The sequence below is a fragment of the Protopterus annectens genome, chromosome 1.part1, assembly GCF_019279795.1.
Source record: "Protopterus annectens isolate FY-2018-M chromosome 1.part1, PAN1.0, whole genome shotgun sequence".
Taxonomy (NCBI): domain Eukaryota; kingdom Metazoa; phylum Chordata; order Ceratodontiformes; family Protopteridae; genus Protopterus; species Protopterus annectens.
The window spans coordinates 1130211190-1130230326 of record NC_056726.1 but is presented as its reverse complement, the minus strand read 5'-3'; the positions used below and the strand labels follow the sequence as shown (position 1 = coordinate 1130230326).

The 19137-nt window shown below is 39.6% G+C and overlaps 1 protein-coding gene across 1 annotated transcript in view; it reads right to left on the bottom strand.

Annotated features, from left to right (window-relative positions):
* Window positions 1-19137, bottom strand: part of LOC122815687 — a 364725-nt gene that overhangs the window by 115253 nt on the left and 230335 nt on the right. The window contains exon 6 of the mRNA XM_044088392.1: window positions 12344-12933. Coding sequence (XP_043944327.1) covers window positions 12344-12933 — 590 coding nt within the window. The remainder of the gene's footprint in view (window positions 1-12343; window positions 12934-19137) is intronic.

The following is a 19137-nucleotide window of genomic DNA, read 5'->3' as shown; positions in this document are numbered from 1 at the left end:
ACAACATCCCAGGCTGCGATTTCCACGAACTTCAGAATGAACTGGCTCCCCACTTAGGCACCATATTCAATAATAGCCTTGCATCAGGCATTGTGGCCACTGAATGGCACACAGCAACAGTTATCATACTCCATAACAGTGGTGCCACAACGGACCAGGGGAGCTATTGCCCTATAAGCCTGACTAGATGTCATGGATGTCATTCACAGAGACATTGGTGGCCTCCAAACCTTTAATCCCACCCAGTTTGGATTTGTTAGGGCCAGACCATGCCTCCTAAACCTAGTGGAGTACTTTGAGACAGTTACCAAGGCAATAGATGAGGGTAAGGAGGTCCACACAGCCTACCTTGATGTCTCAAAAGCTTTCAACACTGTTCCCCATTCTGGTATTATCAACATACACATCCACCTGCACATTAACCCCTATGTCACGAGATGTTATGCAAAGTGGCTCACAGACAGAACCCACACAGTGAGGGTAGCATACCCTAGGTCCTACTGTAAATCAGTTACAATTGGCATCCCCCAGGGCTCGGTCATAGGGCCCCTCATGTTCGGTATATGCTTCTCTGAGATACAGGCTAGCACAGGAAGACTTACCCTGAAAAGGTTTGCAGATGACTGCTAACTAGGGGCCATGATTGATTTCCTAGCTGATACAGACACCCTCCATAAGGGTGTCACTGGGATGGATACCTGGTGTCAATACATAGCCTAAAGCTGCATGCCGCAAGGTGCATAGACATCCCCTTTGGATTACACTAATCACCCGTGGACTATCACATAGGTGGTAGTCCCCTACATACATAAGATATAATAAGGGATCTTAGAACACAAGTTGATAGCATTCACTCCTTTGATAACCATATTGGCAAGGTGGTGTGGATATCCTTCTACGTGGCACCCCTAATCTCTAATGGGTTTGTAGCCAAAACAAAGCAACCATTGTGCCTCTCTACTCATGACTTATGAAACACATTAAAGGGTACAACACCCCATTTGGGATGTACCTTATGAGACAACAGCAATGGCTTGAAATACCACAAAATTACCACACCAATGGGAATACTGACCTCCGAAGAATGACGTATTCAGTCCAACTACAGAAACCCCAACTGTACTCGTTTGCATACTGCATACGCAGAGGTGATCTCTGCTGAACATACAAGGCCCATGTCCAAAACAGTATTGATGGATATGCTCCACATAAGCAAAAGCCCCTGAGAGCCACATGCTCTGGGATATGTACCTAAATGCAACAATGACTAGGACGTGCTGGAGGGATACATTCCTGACCCGGACACTCCCAATGCTTTGGAACATGATTCCTATGTACATCAGGCAGGGAGCCTCACTAGCACTCTTCAAGATATACCTTGATGGGTGGATGGGAAACAGACATGTACACCAGAGATCACTGCAGTGGCTCTGCTGTACAGCGGCGCAGGAAACTAATGGCTCTGCTGTTCACAGGCACAGTAAACTAACTTAGGGAGGTGTCTCAAGTCAAAACACTGTAGCTAGGATTATGAATGGCCTTGGTCAGACAGCATAATACCTAACTATGAACCTATGAAACTATTACATGTCCTTTGTGCATGGATAATTGACTAGCTCTTCCATTTCAATTAGCTATCATGCTGATACACTGTATGGTGACTACAAGTCATATGCATCCTGTTACTGTGTATTGTACATGCCAACAGACATACCTGATGTTTGCATAACATAACAGTAATGCTATGTAAAATGTTAAACATATCTACCTACAATACTGTACATTACACATTTTTGCCACTATATCCCAAAATGCAAATCATAATTGCACAGCAGGACCACTTTAGACATGTTATTCTCAGCTATACGCCCATACATATGCCTACTGTTACAGTATATCAACATATACTATCCCCTGTTATGGCACATACTTGGTGGACCAACCCTGCCATTGACAGTGGCTGGAGTGGAATTGTTGTGTTCAAAGTCCTTATATAGTATCCCTTGTGGTGTATGAGGTGTTTACCTTGTGGACTACAGCAGTACATATAATTTCTACGAGCGTTACTATGCTCAACAATACATCACTACATAATACCTTTACCCACAATATGCATTGCATACACTTTAATTATTACAGAACAGGTACTACATACACTGACATACTGAGTATTCTATATACCTTATTAGTAACCTGAGTTGCCGTTGACTGAAATATAAATCCTAATCATTTTGTGTTGCAATCCTCGTTGTAACGTTTTTCTGGTATGTACAGACAGTTTGAATGTATGACAAGCCATCCTTTTATACTTAGATATCAGTAACATGTGGTATTCTGCCACCAATTGGTGTTCTGGAGTAGATGATTACATGCACATCAGCTGTGCAGCTACTCCATTAGCTAATGACATGGCAACAGTGGTGTATGATTGAATACTCCACTTGGGCATTGCCCCTTTGCCCTACCTTCGAGGAAGATGGCCTGGATGTGTTGTTTGTGATGAATTGCAACAGCTATATGGAGACACACACAGAGATATATTAACAGCATGGCCCCCATGGATTGTGTGTAACAGCTAGAGGATGTAGTTCTACATGTGAGTCTAGCTGTTATATTTCTGAACATAGAAATAAAATCCAAGGCAACTGTAGTGACAATGTGACCTTTTAATAGTAACTGATAACGACACTAAACAAAATAATAAAACAACAGCAAATCACGAAACATAATTATGATCTTGTACACACTAAGCGCTTTCACTCATCCAATCTGTGGTTTCATCAGAATAACTTCTATTGTGAATACACTTCCTTAATATAGTGTTCTAATTAAAAATTCTCCAATCAGTCTTAGTAAATAACGCACATTTCAGCGGTTCTGGGCAGCTTTGCCTGGGATCTGAGCAATATTCAGCAAAGGTTAGACCTGTGTTGCGCATATCCATGTAGTCATGTTTAAATGCCTCTTATCGGCACTTACCGGTACAAAAACCCACTAACATGTGCTTAAACGTCCTTTAATGACCTGCATCCAACATCCATTATTTGGGACATCATAACAACCCTTGCAGGTCATGGAACCGGGACCATGAACTACACAGTCAGTGGCTCTACTACTGAGGCATCTGGGATATGTACAAGTGTTATGGTGTTTAGTATGTAGAGTGTACTATGGCTGTTCCTCCATACTGAAAACAAATGTGTAACTCAGTTGGTGTACATATGGATGATACCTGTTAATGGTATGTCCAAGTGAGGCTTAATGGATATGCTCCAGCTATGGGAATCCATGTCACAGTGAGCCACACACTGTAATGAGCTACACCTTGCCACAACCATAACTGGAGAATGCTGGGGTGACAGATACCTGTCATGGGTACTCCCCATGCTGTGGAACTACATCCCTGATTACATTATATGGAGACCCTCATTAACACACCAGGGAATCCTTGCAGAGTGGGTGGGGAACAGTGGTTACACCCCAGGGATCTCACAATTGGCTCTGCTCCACAGAGGGACAGTTAGTTAATCAATGGGGTGGCGACAGCAGACACATTTTGGCTAGGCTTATGAATGGCCTCTGACAGTTAGTCATGTACCTACCAATATGCCTAGGAACCTATACATACAGTATCAACACATGCTGTTAGCTTAATTTACTGTTCAGGTATTGACTTACCTTGTGCCAATAGCAGTTGTGTGTGCAATAGTTGACGGCTGCCTATGTAGGATGCACACTATACATGACAATTTACAGGTGGTTGTGTGTGTGTGTGTGTGTGTGTGTGTGTGTGTGTGTGTGTGTGTGTGTGTGTGTGTGTGTGTGCCATCCATGTTTATTGTGTGTGCAGGTAGAGAAGTGTGTCAATCCGTAGGGGCCTACACTGTCAGTGTATGTGCTATACGTTCTCTCTTTGTCAAGGCATGGGCATACTGGGCACACCGCCATCTGCCTACTCAGGCTGGCACAGAGTGTTTGTGGTCTGAATCCCTCTGTACCTGTGGTGCCCTTGGCAATTGCAGTGGGCTGTGAGGGGCTTCACCATTATGTCCCTGCTGCAGCTGTTTCCGCAGGATCATATTATGTAGCATGGCACATACATATGAAGATGTGGGCACACATGCCTGAAAAGTACTGCAAGGCTCTACCAGATATGTCCAAGCAACGGAACTGTGATTTCAGCATCCCAAACATACGCTCTGTGATGATTCTGGTTTGTGCGTGTGCCTCATTATGGCATTCTTGCATGGATGTGTGTGCATTTCTGATGGGAGTCATCATCCATGGCTCCAGTGCCTAGCCAGCATCCCCCACAAGGTGGCCATATGGGATGTCCCCCCTGACAAATAGCTGGTACAGCTGTGATGCATGCCAGATGTGGGAGTCATGGTAGCTTCCAGGTCTGCCAGCACACACATCTATGATAATGCCCTGGGCATTGCACACGACCTGGCAGTTGGAGTGATATCCCTCGTGGTTTATGTAGCGCCTACCATGCTCACCGAGTGGTGACTTGATGTGTATGTGCGTGCAGTCTATTGCACCCAGTACATCCGGGTAGTCTGCCACATGGTGGAAGAGGTGCATATTGCTAGCCAACTCCTCCTGCATTCAGGGGAAGTACATATGCTCATTGGCATGTAGTAACATGGCATCCAGGAACTGGTAGAGTACCCTGGATGTTGATGCCTGTGAGATCCCCATGATATCTGCAGTTGGCCTTTGAAAGGTGCCTGTGGTTAGTATTCTCAAGCTTACACATACCTTCGTGTCCACTGGGATGGGTTCCCCTCTGTTGTTTCTGGCTCTGAGGCATGGCTGGCACAGCTCAATGATTTGCTGTATGATGTCCCTGTCCACCCTGTAATGCTCTGCTATCTCCAGATCATCTAGACCCTGGTAGGTTACCCTTGGTCTGAACACTCTTCTCCTCCTCCGGTGCATGAGTTGGTTGTCAGCATCATCCTCCCCACCACCTTCAGTCTCCAACACATGCTGATGAATCAAAGCTATGGCAGCTCCCAACATGTACATTTTAAAAGTTCCCCATCTGTTTACACCGATGGTGCAGTGTTTGGGAATACACAAGTCTGTGTGAGGTGCCTTCACACTTTATACTATTGTGCTTTGGAGGCTGATTATTTCATAGGGTGTGTATGTACAATCCGAGCTGCAGGGTATCTTACTTATGGGTTTTACCACACGTACTGCTATTGTGGGGCCTTTGGTGTTGAATTACACTTGGCTGCCATGGATCATCTCTTGCCCTTGCCTTCATTTTTCAAACCGATTCCCCTCTCATTGTCAGGCATGCATCCAGCAGCCTGCTTTCTTGGTTTTGTACCTTCCCAACCCAGGATTGTGTTGCAAAATGTGTTCTCTAGCCGATCTACTGCAGGTTTGCTTCTTCTTCTTGTTCTGCTGTGACAGTTCTCTTTTCTTTGCAATCCGGCACCTCCCCTTTCCTGTTCTGCAAGTTGCTGCTAGCAGCCTTGTTAGCTACCGTCAATGGCCCACTGTGAGTTAATAGGTGTTAATTACTCAGTTGTACTCCAATTACTCTGCTGCGGCATTTCCTTATTGTCTTCCCGTAACCTTCCTGTTTCAGCTGTGGTGCACGCCATGTGCAGCCGTTTACCGGGTTTCGAGCACGTTGTCATCCACGTACACATGCGCTTTCAGCCACCTTGTGTGCTCTCAGCTAATCAAAGTTATGGCTACATCCACACCCCTATCCTGCAGCTTTGCTTAGCAATGGGCAACCCAGATTAGCAATGCTTCAATGTGCTTACAGCTATGGTGGCACACCCCTCTCCTGATGTCATGTAGACCTCCAGGCCACTCCACGGTGTTATACTGCTACACCGTGTGGTACAGCCTTATGCCGGCAAGGCATTTGCAGTTCAGTATTACTTGCCTCATTTGCATGGCATTGACTACTAATTCCTAGTTACCACACTGAACACTGTCACAGACCCTTAGCAACCTTTGCACCTTGGTTGTGGTGTAGCATGCATACAATTGACTATTATGATGAAATCATGATTTGTGTTACATTGCAGTTTTATGGCATCTATATATATTTTCCTTGTGTTCCTATTTGCGCACACATGCACTGCGGTTGTACTTTGCGTTAGTGTGGCCATGACATTAAATGTTATTTTTTATGTGTTGTGCATGTTTTTTTATGCCATTGGCTGTATATTTAGCCATTGGCATATGTTAACTTTGTAATTCATAAGTTTGGTCTGCTTTCATGGCTCCGATGTTCTGTTTGAAAAAATGTAAACTGTTTTTTTGGTTTACATTTCTGTATGCTTATGCTATGCCTGCACCACTTCATGAATCGCTATGTACCTTCATTTGCATGCTGCACTACTGCGCATGGGGTGATTAGCACACATGCGCCAAGAGCTGTGCAGCTCTGGCATACGCTGGTAGTGCACGTGGAATCAGTTCGTACCTGAATCGCTCGGTGGCCATATTTGGCATTAGAATGCCTACACTACACCTGCGCCTGGCGCAAGCTTCATGAATCCCGGGGTCTATGTTGACTCGAAAACAAAACCTGAATTTACTAGTACACATGCACTGAGGAAGGACCTCAGCACATGCAACTTTAAAGCATTGTTACTTGCAGTTGGCAAGCCCCCTTTGCCCCTCACACCCCCACTAATTATAAATGCTAACTTTGAGATTGCACAATCCCTAGAAATAGGGATTATTCCCCTACCTGGGGATTTTCAATATCACATTCTTGTTGACTGGCTGTATAATCAACCAAATGTGGTTGATTAAACAGATATTGACCAAACTCTCTGTTGACCAAACCAACAGAACCCATATAAATATGTTTATATATGTAGAGAACAAGCAAATATGAATAAAGTGATGTAGGCAAATTGTCCCTCCAAAATTAGAAGTACAATGCAAAAACAACAAAGGAGGCTCCAGACCACAGCTACTAAAAAAATATAAAAGTTTAATTCAAAGTGAGCGCTTTCATAGCTCAAGGCTACTTCATCAGACAAAACTTACATCAAAATGTGCAGTTTATATACATTCAAGTTAAGTAATCAGTCAATTAAATAACTAATTAGCTTAAAGGCACATAGCCAAATTCATTGACACTAACTAAACTCAAAATGCAAAACTGACTAAATAATTCCTACAAGGAACTCAAATCAACTAATCTACAGAAAAAAGTACGAGTCCACCAAGAAGACACTAGACAGGTGAAACAGCGATAATGTCGAACACGATGTTTATTAAAGCTACATCAGGTTGAGCGCTTTCATCTAATAGTAATTTAGACTTCATACTGATAATGCTCAAACCAAACCAATAACAAAAATGAACCAGTATTAGAGCTCCAAGAAGCAACCAGAATAACACAGGACCACACGAGTTTACCTAGGTTTCGTCTTTAATCCAACTTCATCAGAACACTTAATGAATAAAATAAAATTCCTTATATACACCTTAAAAATGACATCATCACCAATTCATAAAAAGGTTGACACCCCTCAATACAAATTGAAGTTTTTTGAAATTTAAAAAGACAGCAGACAGCAGAAGGAACAAATTCAAAATACTAAACACACCATATTACAAACGCCTTTATGTACAAATACCAGTGGGATATGGATGTGATTGCATTATGAATCCATTATTACCACTAGCAGAAATAAATATAATGAAAATAAAAATGAAAGTAAAATTAAAAATGAAAACAATTTTTGGGGAACATGAAAATGAAAATAAAAATAAAAATAAGAATGAATCACGTGTTATATTACCCCAATATATTTTTTAACTTTAAAATGGGCATAATGGAAATGCAATCATTAATCCCAGGGGCTTCCTGTGCATTAGTTAACAGCTGCCATCTCATCTCCGCTATATCTAAGTGTATATCCAGTTTCCTACCTAATTTATCCAATGTTATCTGTTGTAAGACACTAAACATAAATCCATGCCCACTATTACTATCAATGTGTCTATACAATGCGTTAAATAACAAGCAGGGGTGTCAACCTTTTTATGAATTGGTGATGATGTTATTTTTAAGGTGTATATAAGGAATTTTATTTTATTCATTAAGTGTTCTGATGAAGTTGGATTAAAGACGAAACCTAGGTAAACTCGTGTGGTCCTGTGTTATTCTGGTTGCTTCTTGGAGCTCTAATACTGGTTCATTTTAGTAATTTAGACTTCATCAGAACCTCATCTGTTGAACACAGATTGTTTAAATAATATTTAAATAATTAAACCACCAATCACTGTTACACATCTTCTTAACTAATTAAGAGTTCCTGAAACTGCATGGCTTCAAAATACAAGTATTGATCCTACCTATCGACTAAACAATGAAATAAACAATTTTTTAAAAAACATACACATTCATAAAAACAAGTTACTGAACAAATATTCTGAATTAAAAACTGTTCAACGCCTTGAGTATTAAGGGAAGTGTAATACACACCTGAACTATATTAAAGAGCTGTATATAAATAAAAATATAAATATAAAATATATATAGCCATCATATTACTAAATACATCACAATCTAGCTTGCAACACAGGTTTTATCGAAATATACTCATTAATGCCTGGAGGTATAGTGGCATTCAACAAAATCTGCCACCTAACCTCCTTATCACCCAAAATTGCCTTAATATTACCACCTCTACTGGATATATTAACTACCTCTAATAAGGCAAACTTAAATGTAGTACAACCTTCACTATCCCTAATATGCCTATACAAGGCATTATTGTCATCCTTCTTCCTTATTGCATATAAATGGTCATAAATTCTATCTTTTAAATGTCTCCCAGTCTGTCCCACATAAAAACTGGGACATGATGTACATAATGCAAAATAAATAACATTTTTAGTTTGACAATTGCCATAACAAAAATGTAGAACAGTTTTACTAGTATTATCTACCTCTACTGAAATATCTTCTAGAATTGCTCCACCCTGATTACAGTGCCCGCATTTCCTTGTGCCATTCTTATGTCCCTTAAAACAAGGACCATTTCTTTCAAATTTCTTTTTTAAGTTATTACCTGCACTATTAACAAATCTAGGTTCATTCCCAAGTATAGAAAATAACCTCTCGTCACACTTTAATATATTCCAGTTGGTTCTAATAATCTTTTTTACCTGTTCAGTGTGACACTTATAAGGTGATATACAAGCCTTATTGTAATCTGAACCATCTTTATTCATGAAGGGAGAATTATTATTCCTACTGCACACACCTAATAATGGTTTAAATTAAATACCCCACTGGCTACTGACATAGCTAATCACATCATTCACAACAGGAGCTGGATATCCCCTTTCTCTAAACACAGAACCAATAAAATTCAGCTCATGCAGCATCTCATCATAATCAGATGTCATACGTGCTGCACGTATACACTGTCCTTTAACTATGTTATTTTTTAACTTAACAGGGTGACAGCTGTTATATTCCAAATAGGAATTACTAAATGTCCCCTTCCTGTATATATTGGATTTTAAACCATTAGGAGTGGTAGAAATATAGGTATCCAAATATGCTATGCCCTCTGAACTACACTGATGAGTAAATCTTAAATAAGTAGTGGATGTATTAAGATATTGAATGAAATGTGGTATATCATTGATATCCCCATCCCATACTATAAATACATCATCCAAAAAACGGACATAGCATAAAATTTGTTTATAGTATTTACTACTAAATATTACCTCATTCTCCCAATCTAATAGAACTAAATTTGCATATATTGGGGCACTGGCCACCCCCATCGCTACACCCTTACTCTGCCTATAAAATTCCCCCTTAAAGTATATAAAGTTGTAATCCAAGACCAAACTCATAAATTCACCAATCAAGGTCACCCTTTCCCATGTAAAATCAGTATACCTACGTATACTGTTGATGAATCTCTCCATACCATCATCACATGGGATACAGGTGAAGAGATCCACCACATCTATGGTGACCAATGTTAAATGCGGTTTCCATAAGGAGGGGGTTAACCTTGCCAAAAAATCCCACAAATCTTTTACTATATGTTTCAAATTTGAATATATGGGTTTTAACCAAGTATCCACCAGTTTCCCGAAAGGAAATGTTTTAGACCTACTGCCTGAAATTATGGGTCTAAAAGGTGGATGCTGGACGTTTTTATGTATCTTGGGAATACCTATAATCATAGCCAAAATGGGATGTTCCCCTTTCAAATAGTGATATAATTCATTATCATTTCTGTTCTGAATGAGATATTCTTCCAACAAAGCATCAATTCTCCCATAGGCTATATTAACCTCATTAATAGAAGATGGATGTGATCTTTGCTCTGAGAGTGTTGATGGAGAAGTACAGAGAATGTCGGAAAGAGTTGCATTGTGTTTTTGTAGACTTAGAGAAAGCATATGACAGGGTGCCTAGAGAGGAGTTGTGGTATTGTATGAGGAAGTCAGGAGTGTCAGAAAAGTATGTAAGAGTGGTACAGGATATGTACGAGGGTAGTGTGACAGCGGTGAGGTCTGCGGTGGGAGTGACAGATGCGTTTAAGGTGGAGGTGGGGTCACATCAAGGATCAACTCTGAGCCCTTTCTTATTTGCAATAGTGATGGACAGGTTGACAGACGAGATCAGACAGGAGTCCCCTTGGACTATGATGTTTGCAGATGACATTGTGATCTGTAGTGAGAGTAGGGAATAGGTGGAGGAGACCCTGGCAGATGGAGATATGCTCTAGAGAGGAGAGGAAGGAAGGTCAGCAGGACTAAGACAGAATATATGTGTGTGAATGAGAGGGAGGATAGAGGAATGGTGAGGATGCAAGGAGTAGAGGTGGTGAAGGTGGATGAGTTTAAATACTTGGGGTCAGTAGTTCAGAGTAACGGTGAGTGTGGAAGAGAGGTGAAGAAGAGAGTACAGGCAGGATGGAGTGGGTGTAGAAGAGTGTCAGGAGTGATCTGTGACAGACGAGTACCTGTAAGAGGGAAAGGGAAAGTCTACAAGAGGGTAGTGAGACCAGCTATGTTATATGGGTTGGAGACAGTGGCATTGACAAAAAGGCAGGAGTTGAGCTGGATGTGGCAGAATTAAAGATGTTAAGATTTGCACTGGGTGTGACGAGGGTGGACAGGATTAGGAATAAGTATATTAGAGGGTCAGCCCAGGTTGGAAGGCTTGGAGACAAAGCCAGAGAGGCACGATTACATTGGTTTGGACATGTGCTGAGGAGGGATGCTGAGTATATTGGGAAAAAATGCTAAGGATAAAGCTACCAGGTAACAGGAAAAGAGGAAGGCCTAAGATAAGGTTTATGGATGTGGTGAGGGAGGACATGTAGGTGGTTGGTGTGACAGAGCAAGATGCAGAGGACAGGAAGAAATGGAAACAGGTGATCTGCTGTGGCGACCCCTAACGGGAACAGCCGAAAGAAGATGATGAATAGAAGATGTCACATATCTATCAGGATCCTGCAATATAAGTTGTATTTCATTCATATAGTCAGTAGTCTCAAATAAGACAACCCCCCCTCCCTTATCAGGTTGCATTATCCTCATATTAGAATCATCACACAGGTCACACATAATGTTATACTCATCCTTACTTAAATTATAAGGTACATTTTGTAGTCTGTTATTATTCCTATATCTATACATACGGTCTATAACTACTTTTTCAAAACTGGCCAAAGTGGGATGTAAATGGGGTGTAAACACACTTTTCTTATATAAGGGTGTGGATGCAGTTTGTTTCTTTGTTCCATTAAAATAAGCTGAGAGATTCAATTTCCTTAGATACAACTTGAATTGAATAATATTGTCCACTAAATTGAATCTGGTATGGGGTATAAATTTCATCCCCTTTCTAAATAAGGCAAAATGGGCATCTGTTAACTCCAATGAAGTATAATTGTAGATAAAAAAAATATTTTGACCATATTGTACATCATTATATTTAATAATACGATCCTTATTTCCATCTACCAATTCACTCTGCTGTCTCTGTACTGTTGTGGCTATTGTCTCCACTAGTAGTTCTTTATTTTCCCTTGTTGTTCCCCCCAATGGGTCTCCTGTTCTAAAAAAGACCTATATTGGTCCTGCCTATATACCATTCCTTTATTTACTTCATCAAAAGTTCCCCCCTTATTGTAGGCTGTACTGTAATTTTTATTTCTTCTATCCCAATTATACGTTTTCCCTCCTTATATTGTTGCAAGTCTCTTTTCAGTTTATCACATTTCCTTTTAAAAATCTTTTGGGAATTATTATCTGCTATTTTAAATTGTTTGTCAAATAAGCCTTGCCATTGATCAAATACCAAATCTTGTATAATAACCCCATTCAATCTATCAACTTCCTTAATAACATTTGCTAATTTGTGATCATTACATTTCATAATAAATTTCATAAAACTTATACCAAAGCTGTCGAACAGTGTATTACATTCAGTCAATAATTCATCATTTAACTCAATTCCCATGGGCCGTTTAAAAATACGTAACCCCATGGGGACAATTTGCAATTCAATACATCTGTTTAAATAAGAATTCTCAATTTGCAAACTTTTAATCAAATTTAGCTTATGTCCAAAGTCATAAATTAAATCTTTTAAAGTCCCATTACTGTCCGGACATGTTGTTCCTTTATCCTGTAACACAGACTCAGTAAAAACAAAATTGTTATCATACATGAAACCATCCAAGTTTCTAACATTCCTTGAGGAACGGTCACTATGATTGTCCACAGGAATAACATTAGAATTAATGACAGTACCTAGTACAACTGCGTTCCCAACTACAGAATAAGTACGTTTGGGAACCATTCTCTTCGGTTTGGTGCCCTTGGAACCAGGACTACAAAGTTCCTTCATCCTGTCGTTACCCACAACCGCACTATAAGAATGTAAAACTGCATAGAAAAGCATGTTTCACCTAGTTCATTCATATAATAGTATATATAGGCTACAAAAATAATGAATACCTATAAAATATTATATAAATAAAAATAAAATCTTAGAAGTGCACTCTTTTGACATTCTGTGTATTACAGAAACATGGCTGAAGCCTACAACTCAGGACCATGAAATCACCCCTCCTAGATATAACATTCTGAGAAATGACCCGAAAACAAAAAATGGCAGGGGAATAGTCATTCTTTATAAATCAGAACTTCAAGTTACAACTTTCAATGTGCACCTACTCTGAGATACTAATGCTGAAACCCTTACTGCTAAACTTCAAATCAATAACTGTAAATCTATCTATATAATTTGTTCCTATCTTCCTCCTGGAAATAATATCAATACCCTTGAAAATATCCTCAGTTGCCTCTCTGTTCACCTAGCTCAGGAAACAATAGTGGTAGGCAACTTTAACATAGACTGGACTACCTGTAACTCCCCTAATCCTACCACCCACATAAACCTATATGTTTTTTCTCAAGTTATAACCACCCCTACTAGAATCCATAAACCAAACAGTAAAGAAAGCACCTTAGACTGGATCCTTATTAACAGCCATCCCCATACACATAAACCAGGTACCCTTCCAGATGACATTAGTGACCACTCACTGACCTATATAATTAAACAAAAAAATCAACATCCCCAATCCAAATATCTTCAGAACCTCACGTTCAAAAAAATACTTTAACCCAGAAAACTTCCAAAATGAACTTAAGGCATGTGACTGAGCACCACTAAAATATCTTCAACTCGATGAAGCAGTGTCTTACTTCAACACAAAATTCCTACAAATCCTAGACTACCATGCCCCCGCTCACTGCACCTGAACAAGGGCTAAAATTGCTCCTTGGCTCACTAATGATACAAGGCAAAAGATCCTCCTATGTAATAAAATATGGGCCAAATGGAGAGCTTTTAAAAACCCAACAGACCATCTAAACTTTAAGCAGCTACCAAAAAGTGTATACTGCTTGACAAAAGAAACTTTTACTTTCACCTCCAACAAACCCACCAGCACAAGCCACAAAAGTTCTGGTCAGGCATTAATAAACTCCTTCAGCCAGGGCACTCCAGAACACCTGCCCCATCAGGCATCCCTCACAATAATTCTAAGCATATTGCTGATGCCTTTAACAACTTCTTTAGTGAAGCCATTCAATCTCTAGCCAACTCACTACCTCCTGTTAGCACAAGCCAGTTATCCTCTACAAATAGCCTAGTTCCCTCCTTTCATTTACAACCGGTTCCAACATCCCTTATTTGCACCCTCCTTCAAAAAGTCAAACCTTGTACCCCCGCAGCTGAACTTTTACCAGCTGAATACCTGCAAATAGCAGCAAAAGCCATATCCTATCCCATTTCTATCCTTATAAATAGAAAAATTACAGAAGGATCCATCACCTCCATCTGGAAAGTCTCCGACATCATCCCTCTGCATAAGAGTGGTAACTCTACTGAATTTTCTAACTTTTGACCAATAGCCTTACTCTCTCCAATAGTAAAAATAATGGAAAAATGCATCCACCGACAACTACTTGATCATCTTCTCCAAAACAACTTACTTGCAGACTGTCAGCATGGTTTTAGGCCTTTCCACAGTACCATCACTTCCCTCCTATCTTTTTCTGACTGTATAAACAACAAACATAACAACTCTCTATCCTCTGCTTTATTTATTGACCTCTCTAAAGCCTTTTCACGTGATTAACCATCACCCACTTGTTGACAAGCTTAAAGCCTTATCACTTGATTCACAGGCATTACTATGGTTAAATCTTATTTAGAAAACAGACAGCAAGCAGTGCTCTAGGATAATAATCTTACTGCATGCCTTCCTGTTACCATTGGAGTACCACAAGGCTCTATTTTAGGCCCTCTTCTCTTTTCAATTTTTATTAATGGTCTTAATTCTAAAATTCCACAAGCCACCTGTATACAATATGCAGATGATTCAACACTAATATGTTCTGCAAATTCCATATCCTCACTCCACACCCTTACCCAGACAGTATTTAACAGTGCTGAAAATTGGTTCATGCAACATTGTGTCTTCCTGAACCCCCCAAAAAAAAAACAAAATTGTTGCTTTTTCTCCTACACAAAAGTCACCACTAATTAACTTTACGGTAACCTCTAACAATGGAACTAATATATCTCCCGACCCCATAACCAAACTCTTAGGAATTACAATAGACCACAACCTTAGCTATGATACTCATATCAATACTTCTATAAAATCAGTCAACAGAAATCTAGGCTCCCTTTATAGGATCAAACCTTTCCTTAGTGCAATACTATTAATTTAGTGTACCTAGCCACCTGTGTATTATGTGGCTGTTTCTATGTAGGGATGATGACATGTTGACTACGTGATTGCATAAGGGAACACCTTTATGACATCTCTAGACAAATAGATACCAATGACCTGGTGAAGCATACCATGATATGTGGTAATGAGCATCACTTCAAGTTTTTAGTGATAGATATGGTCAGATCCAGTATTAGAGGGGGTGGTATTAAGAATAAAATCGAAGTCAAAGAACTTGAATGGATAATCAGGCTGCAAGCCAATGTTGGTAAGGGCATCAATGATAAAATGTATATTTGGCCATTGAAAAAGAAGGATGGTAGTTACAGATTAGTTACTGATTTACGTAAAGTCAATCAATTCACCACCACTTATGCACATTTGGTTCCAGGGGCGCCAGAAGTGGCAGCAAGAATCAAACCTCAAAGTAAGTGGTTTGCAGTCATTGATTTAGCGAATGGATTTTTTTTTGCAGTCCCTTTACAAAAGAAAGATTGGCAACGGTTTGCTTTTACCTTTGACAATCAACAGTATGTCATGACACATTTGCCACAGGGATTTAAAAATAGCTCTGTGATTTTTCACCAGGTTGTAGGGGAAATTTTAAAACCCTTAGAGACAGATAGCAGTGTCATTCATTACATTGATTACATTCTTATTCAATCAGAGACAGAAGAACAACATGAAAAACTTAAAAAAAAAAGTTCTACATGCTCTACAGAATGCAGGATTCAAAATTAACAGTGAAAAGGTTCAGGTCTTCTCACAAGAGGTGAAGTTTTTGGGAACAATAGTTTGTCCCACTGGCAGATCCCCTTGTGAGGAGAGAGTAAAAGGAATTCTGAAATTGCCTCAGCCATTGACCATTTCAGAATTGCATACATTTCTAGGGATTATGAACTACAACAGAGAGTTCATAGAAGATTATGCAGTGGATGGTGTGCCCCTATATAAAATGTTAATTGATCATAAGGAGGAACCCCGTTTGAAATGGGGACAAAGGGAAGAAGAGGCTTTTGAACTCCTAAAGAAGAATTGACACAGGCCACTGAATTAGTAGCACCTGATGATAGACAAAGTTTCATCTTACAGGGAGCTGCAGGGAATGAGACTATTTCAGTAGTTCTCCTGCAATATTGGCCTCAAAATAATGAGGGGAAGGTAGAAAGGACAGTCTGACCAGTGACGTACTGCAGCTAAAAGTTAATTCCAGTTGAGAAAGGGTATCACCCATGTATCCAACAATTGTTGGCCATTTATTGGGTAATCAAACAAACGGAGTACTTGACTTTTTTTCAAAAATTATTGTGCAGACATCACATCTGTCTATTAAGATCCTTCTAAATTCTACAGAAATGAATAAAATCACAGAAGGGGTGAGTCAGACCATTTTTGCAAAATGGATGACTCTATTCAGTACCAGCAATGTACAAATACAGACAGAGACAAGTACTACCTTTCAGATCTTGTCAACTATGATGGAAAATCCCATAATTGTGTTCAGAGTTTAGTACGGCCAGAAGTTTCTCCATTAAACACACACTGACAAAGTAGTATATTCACAGTTTATGTAGATGGGATGAGATTCTGGAAAGATGGGAAATGTTGGACAGGATTTGCAGTAATCCTAGGAGACAGCCAAAAGCCTATGCTGAAGAAATTGCCAGGTTACATGTCAGCCCAAAGGGCAGAGCTAGAAGCAGTAAAATATGTCTTACAATATTATGAACCTGTCAATATTTACAGTGATGGTGCCTATGTGGTAAATTCATTACATTTACACATGGCAGTTTGGGCCAGAAGGGGATTCGTTGCCAGTGTTGGCAAACCCCTCAAACATGCTCCAGTATTATGGGAATTATAGGCATTGATTACCCAGAATGATTTACAGGGCAAGTTTAGTATCATCAAAATCAAAGCACATCAAAAATGTAACACATAAGATCCCAGAGGAAATGCTTTGGTGGATGCTAAAGCTAAGCAAGCAGTTGAAACAGGTGAGTGGTTAGATCCACGTGAGTGTTTTGAACACACAGACAAGGCAATGTCAGTTGAAACAGCTACACCTGTAAAAATATAGGATTTGGCAACCCTTCAATCAGAGAAAGGAATTCCAGAAGAACTAGAAAGGTGTATATGAGAAGGGGAGACCAATCAAAAAAATTTCATCTATCCAATGCCGGATGAAAAAAGACAATTGGTCGAATATAATCACAAGATTTTGGGCCACATAGGTACAGAAAAAATATGGACCATAGTAAAACAGAAGATGTGGAATCCATGTCTAAAAAAGATGTGTAAGACAGTTTTAGAGGAATGCTTGGTTTGTCTACAAACTAATGCATGTGTAAAGAAACCTCAATTGCATAGAGTGCCAGTGGCAGATGGATCATGATATGCTATACAGACAGATTATGCAGGACCCCTCTTAGTTGCAAAATGGGGATACAAATATTTGTTAATGGTAGTTGACGTGTTTTCAAAGTGGGTAGAGGTAATTCCCACCAAGAGTATGACAGCTAAGACTACATCAGAGGCATTATGGAAAAACATTTTTGTTCACTGGGGATGGCCTCGGGTCATAGAATCAGATAATGGACCCTAGTTTACAAGTCAAATAATGTGGCATTTGTGCAAATTGTTGGAGATCCAACACAGGTTTCGTGTTCTATATCATCCACAATCCAGTGGAATTGCTGAAAGGATGAACCAAACACTCAAGGAGAGATTAAAAAAGGCATATTTGGAAAAAGGCAGGGATTGGGTGAGATATTTGATGGATATTCTATTAGGCATTAGAGCAACACCTAACAGTAAAACAGGACTTTTTGAGGTGATGACAGGAAGGAAAATGCCCCTCACACTTCTTTGTGACCCAGAAATGATGGATAATTGACCATTACTGACAGCAGTAGAACACCAAAAATGGTTGAAAGAAATACAGGGGGTATGTGACACTATAGCCAGAGAACAGGCATACAGTCTGTGGAAGAGCATACCAGCACTTCCCACAGAAATGCAATTACAGTGTAGAGATACAGTACGTATCAAGAACTTCCAGAAAGGGGGACCATGGGACAGTAAATGGCAGGGTCCATATGAAGAGACAGAACAAATAGGACCATTGGTATACAGGGTACAAAGGAAAAATGTAAATACTGTGGGAAGAAATAGCGAGGGAATTGTTATGGCTAGGCTTGTATAGGCCCTAGGACTGATAGCCTAGTACCAACCTATGAACCTATGAAATAAGGAAAAGGTTAACCATTAAAAGCAGAGGACATCCAAACAAAAGCAACATACCATGTTGGTTCATAGTCAGTATAAGCTAATGAAAGCCAAAACAGAGTTAGGAAAGTAACAGTCTCTTATAGTCTGTTAATAGTGTTAGGAAAGAAACAGTCTATTTAAATTTATTTCTAGATGCTGCCAAATCCAGTTGAATGGCAGCCAGAGGAAATGGTTTCTATTTATCTCTAGCTAACAAACCCTTATAACTACTAAGATAACCAACAACTAACTGACACTTCCTTTTTAATACTTTACAAATGTTTTTCTTACTCTAATGAGCTAGCCCTATACTGTACTAACTTATCTCTACCTGTCTATATTTTTTTACATTTATATTGCAGTCGACCTTAAAATGTTATTAAACTACTAAGTATTAGTTTGTATGTCTGATCTAAAATAATGTATGATATCAAATATTATCACAAGTTTTACTAAGCTACTCTGTATAAGTATCTCTGATCTAAAATGATGTACTGTATTTTATGTTACTATTGCATATAATGTATTCTTATGTTACTATTGCCGATATTGGAGCTTTCCTCCCCGGGCC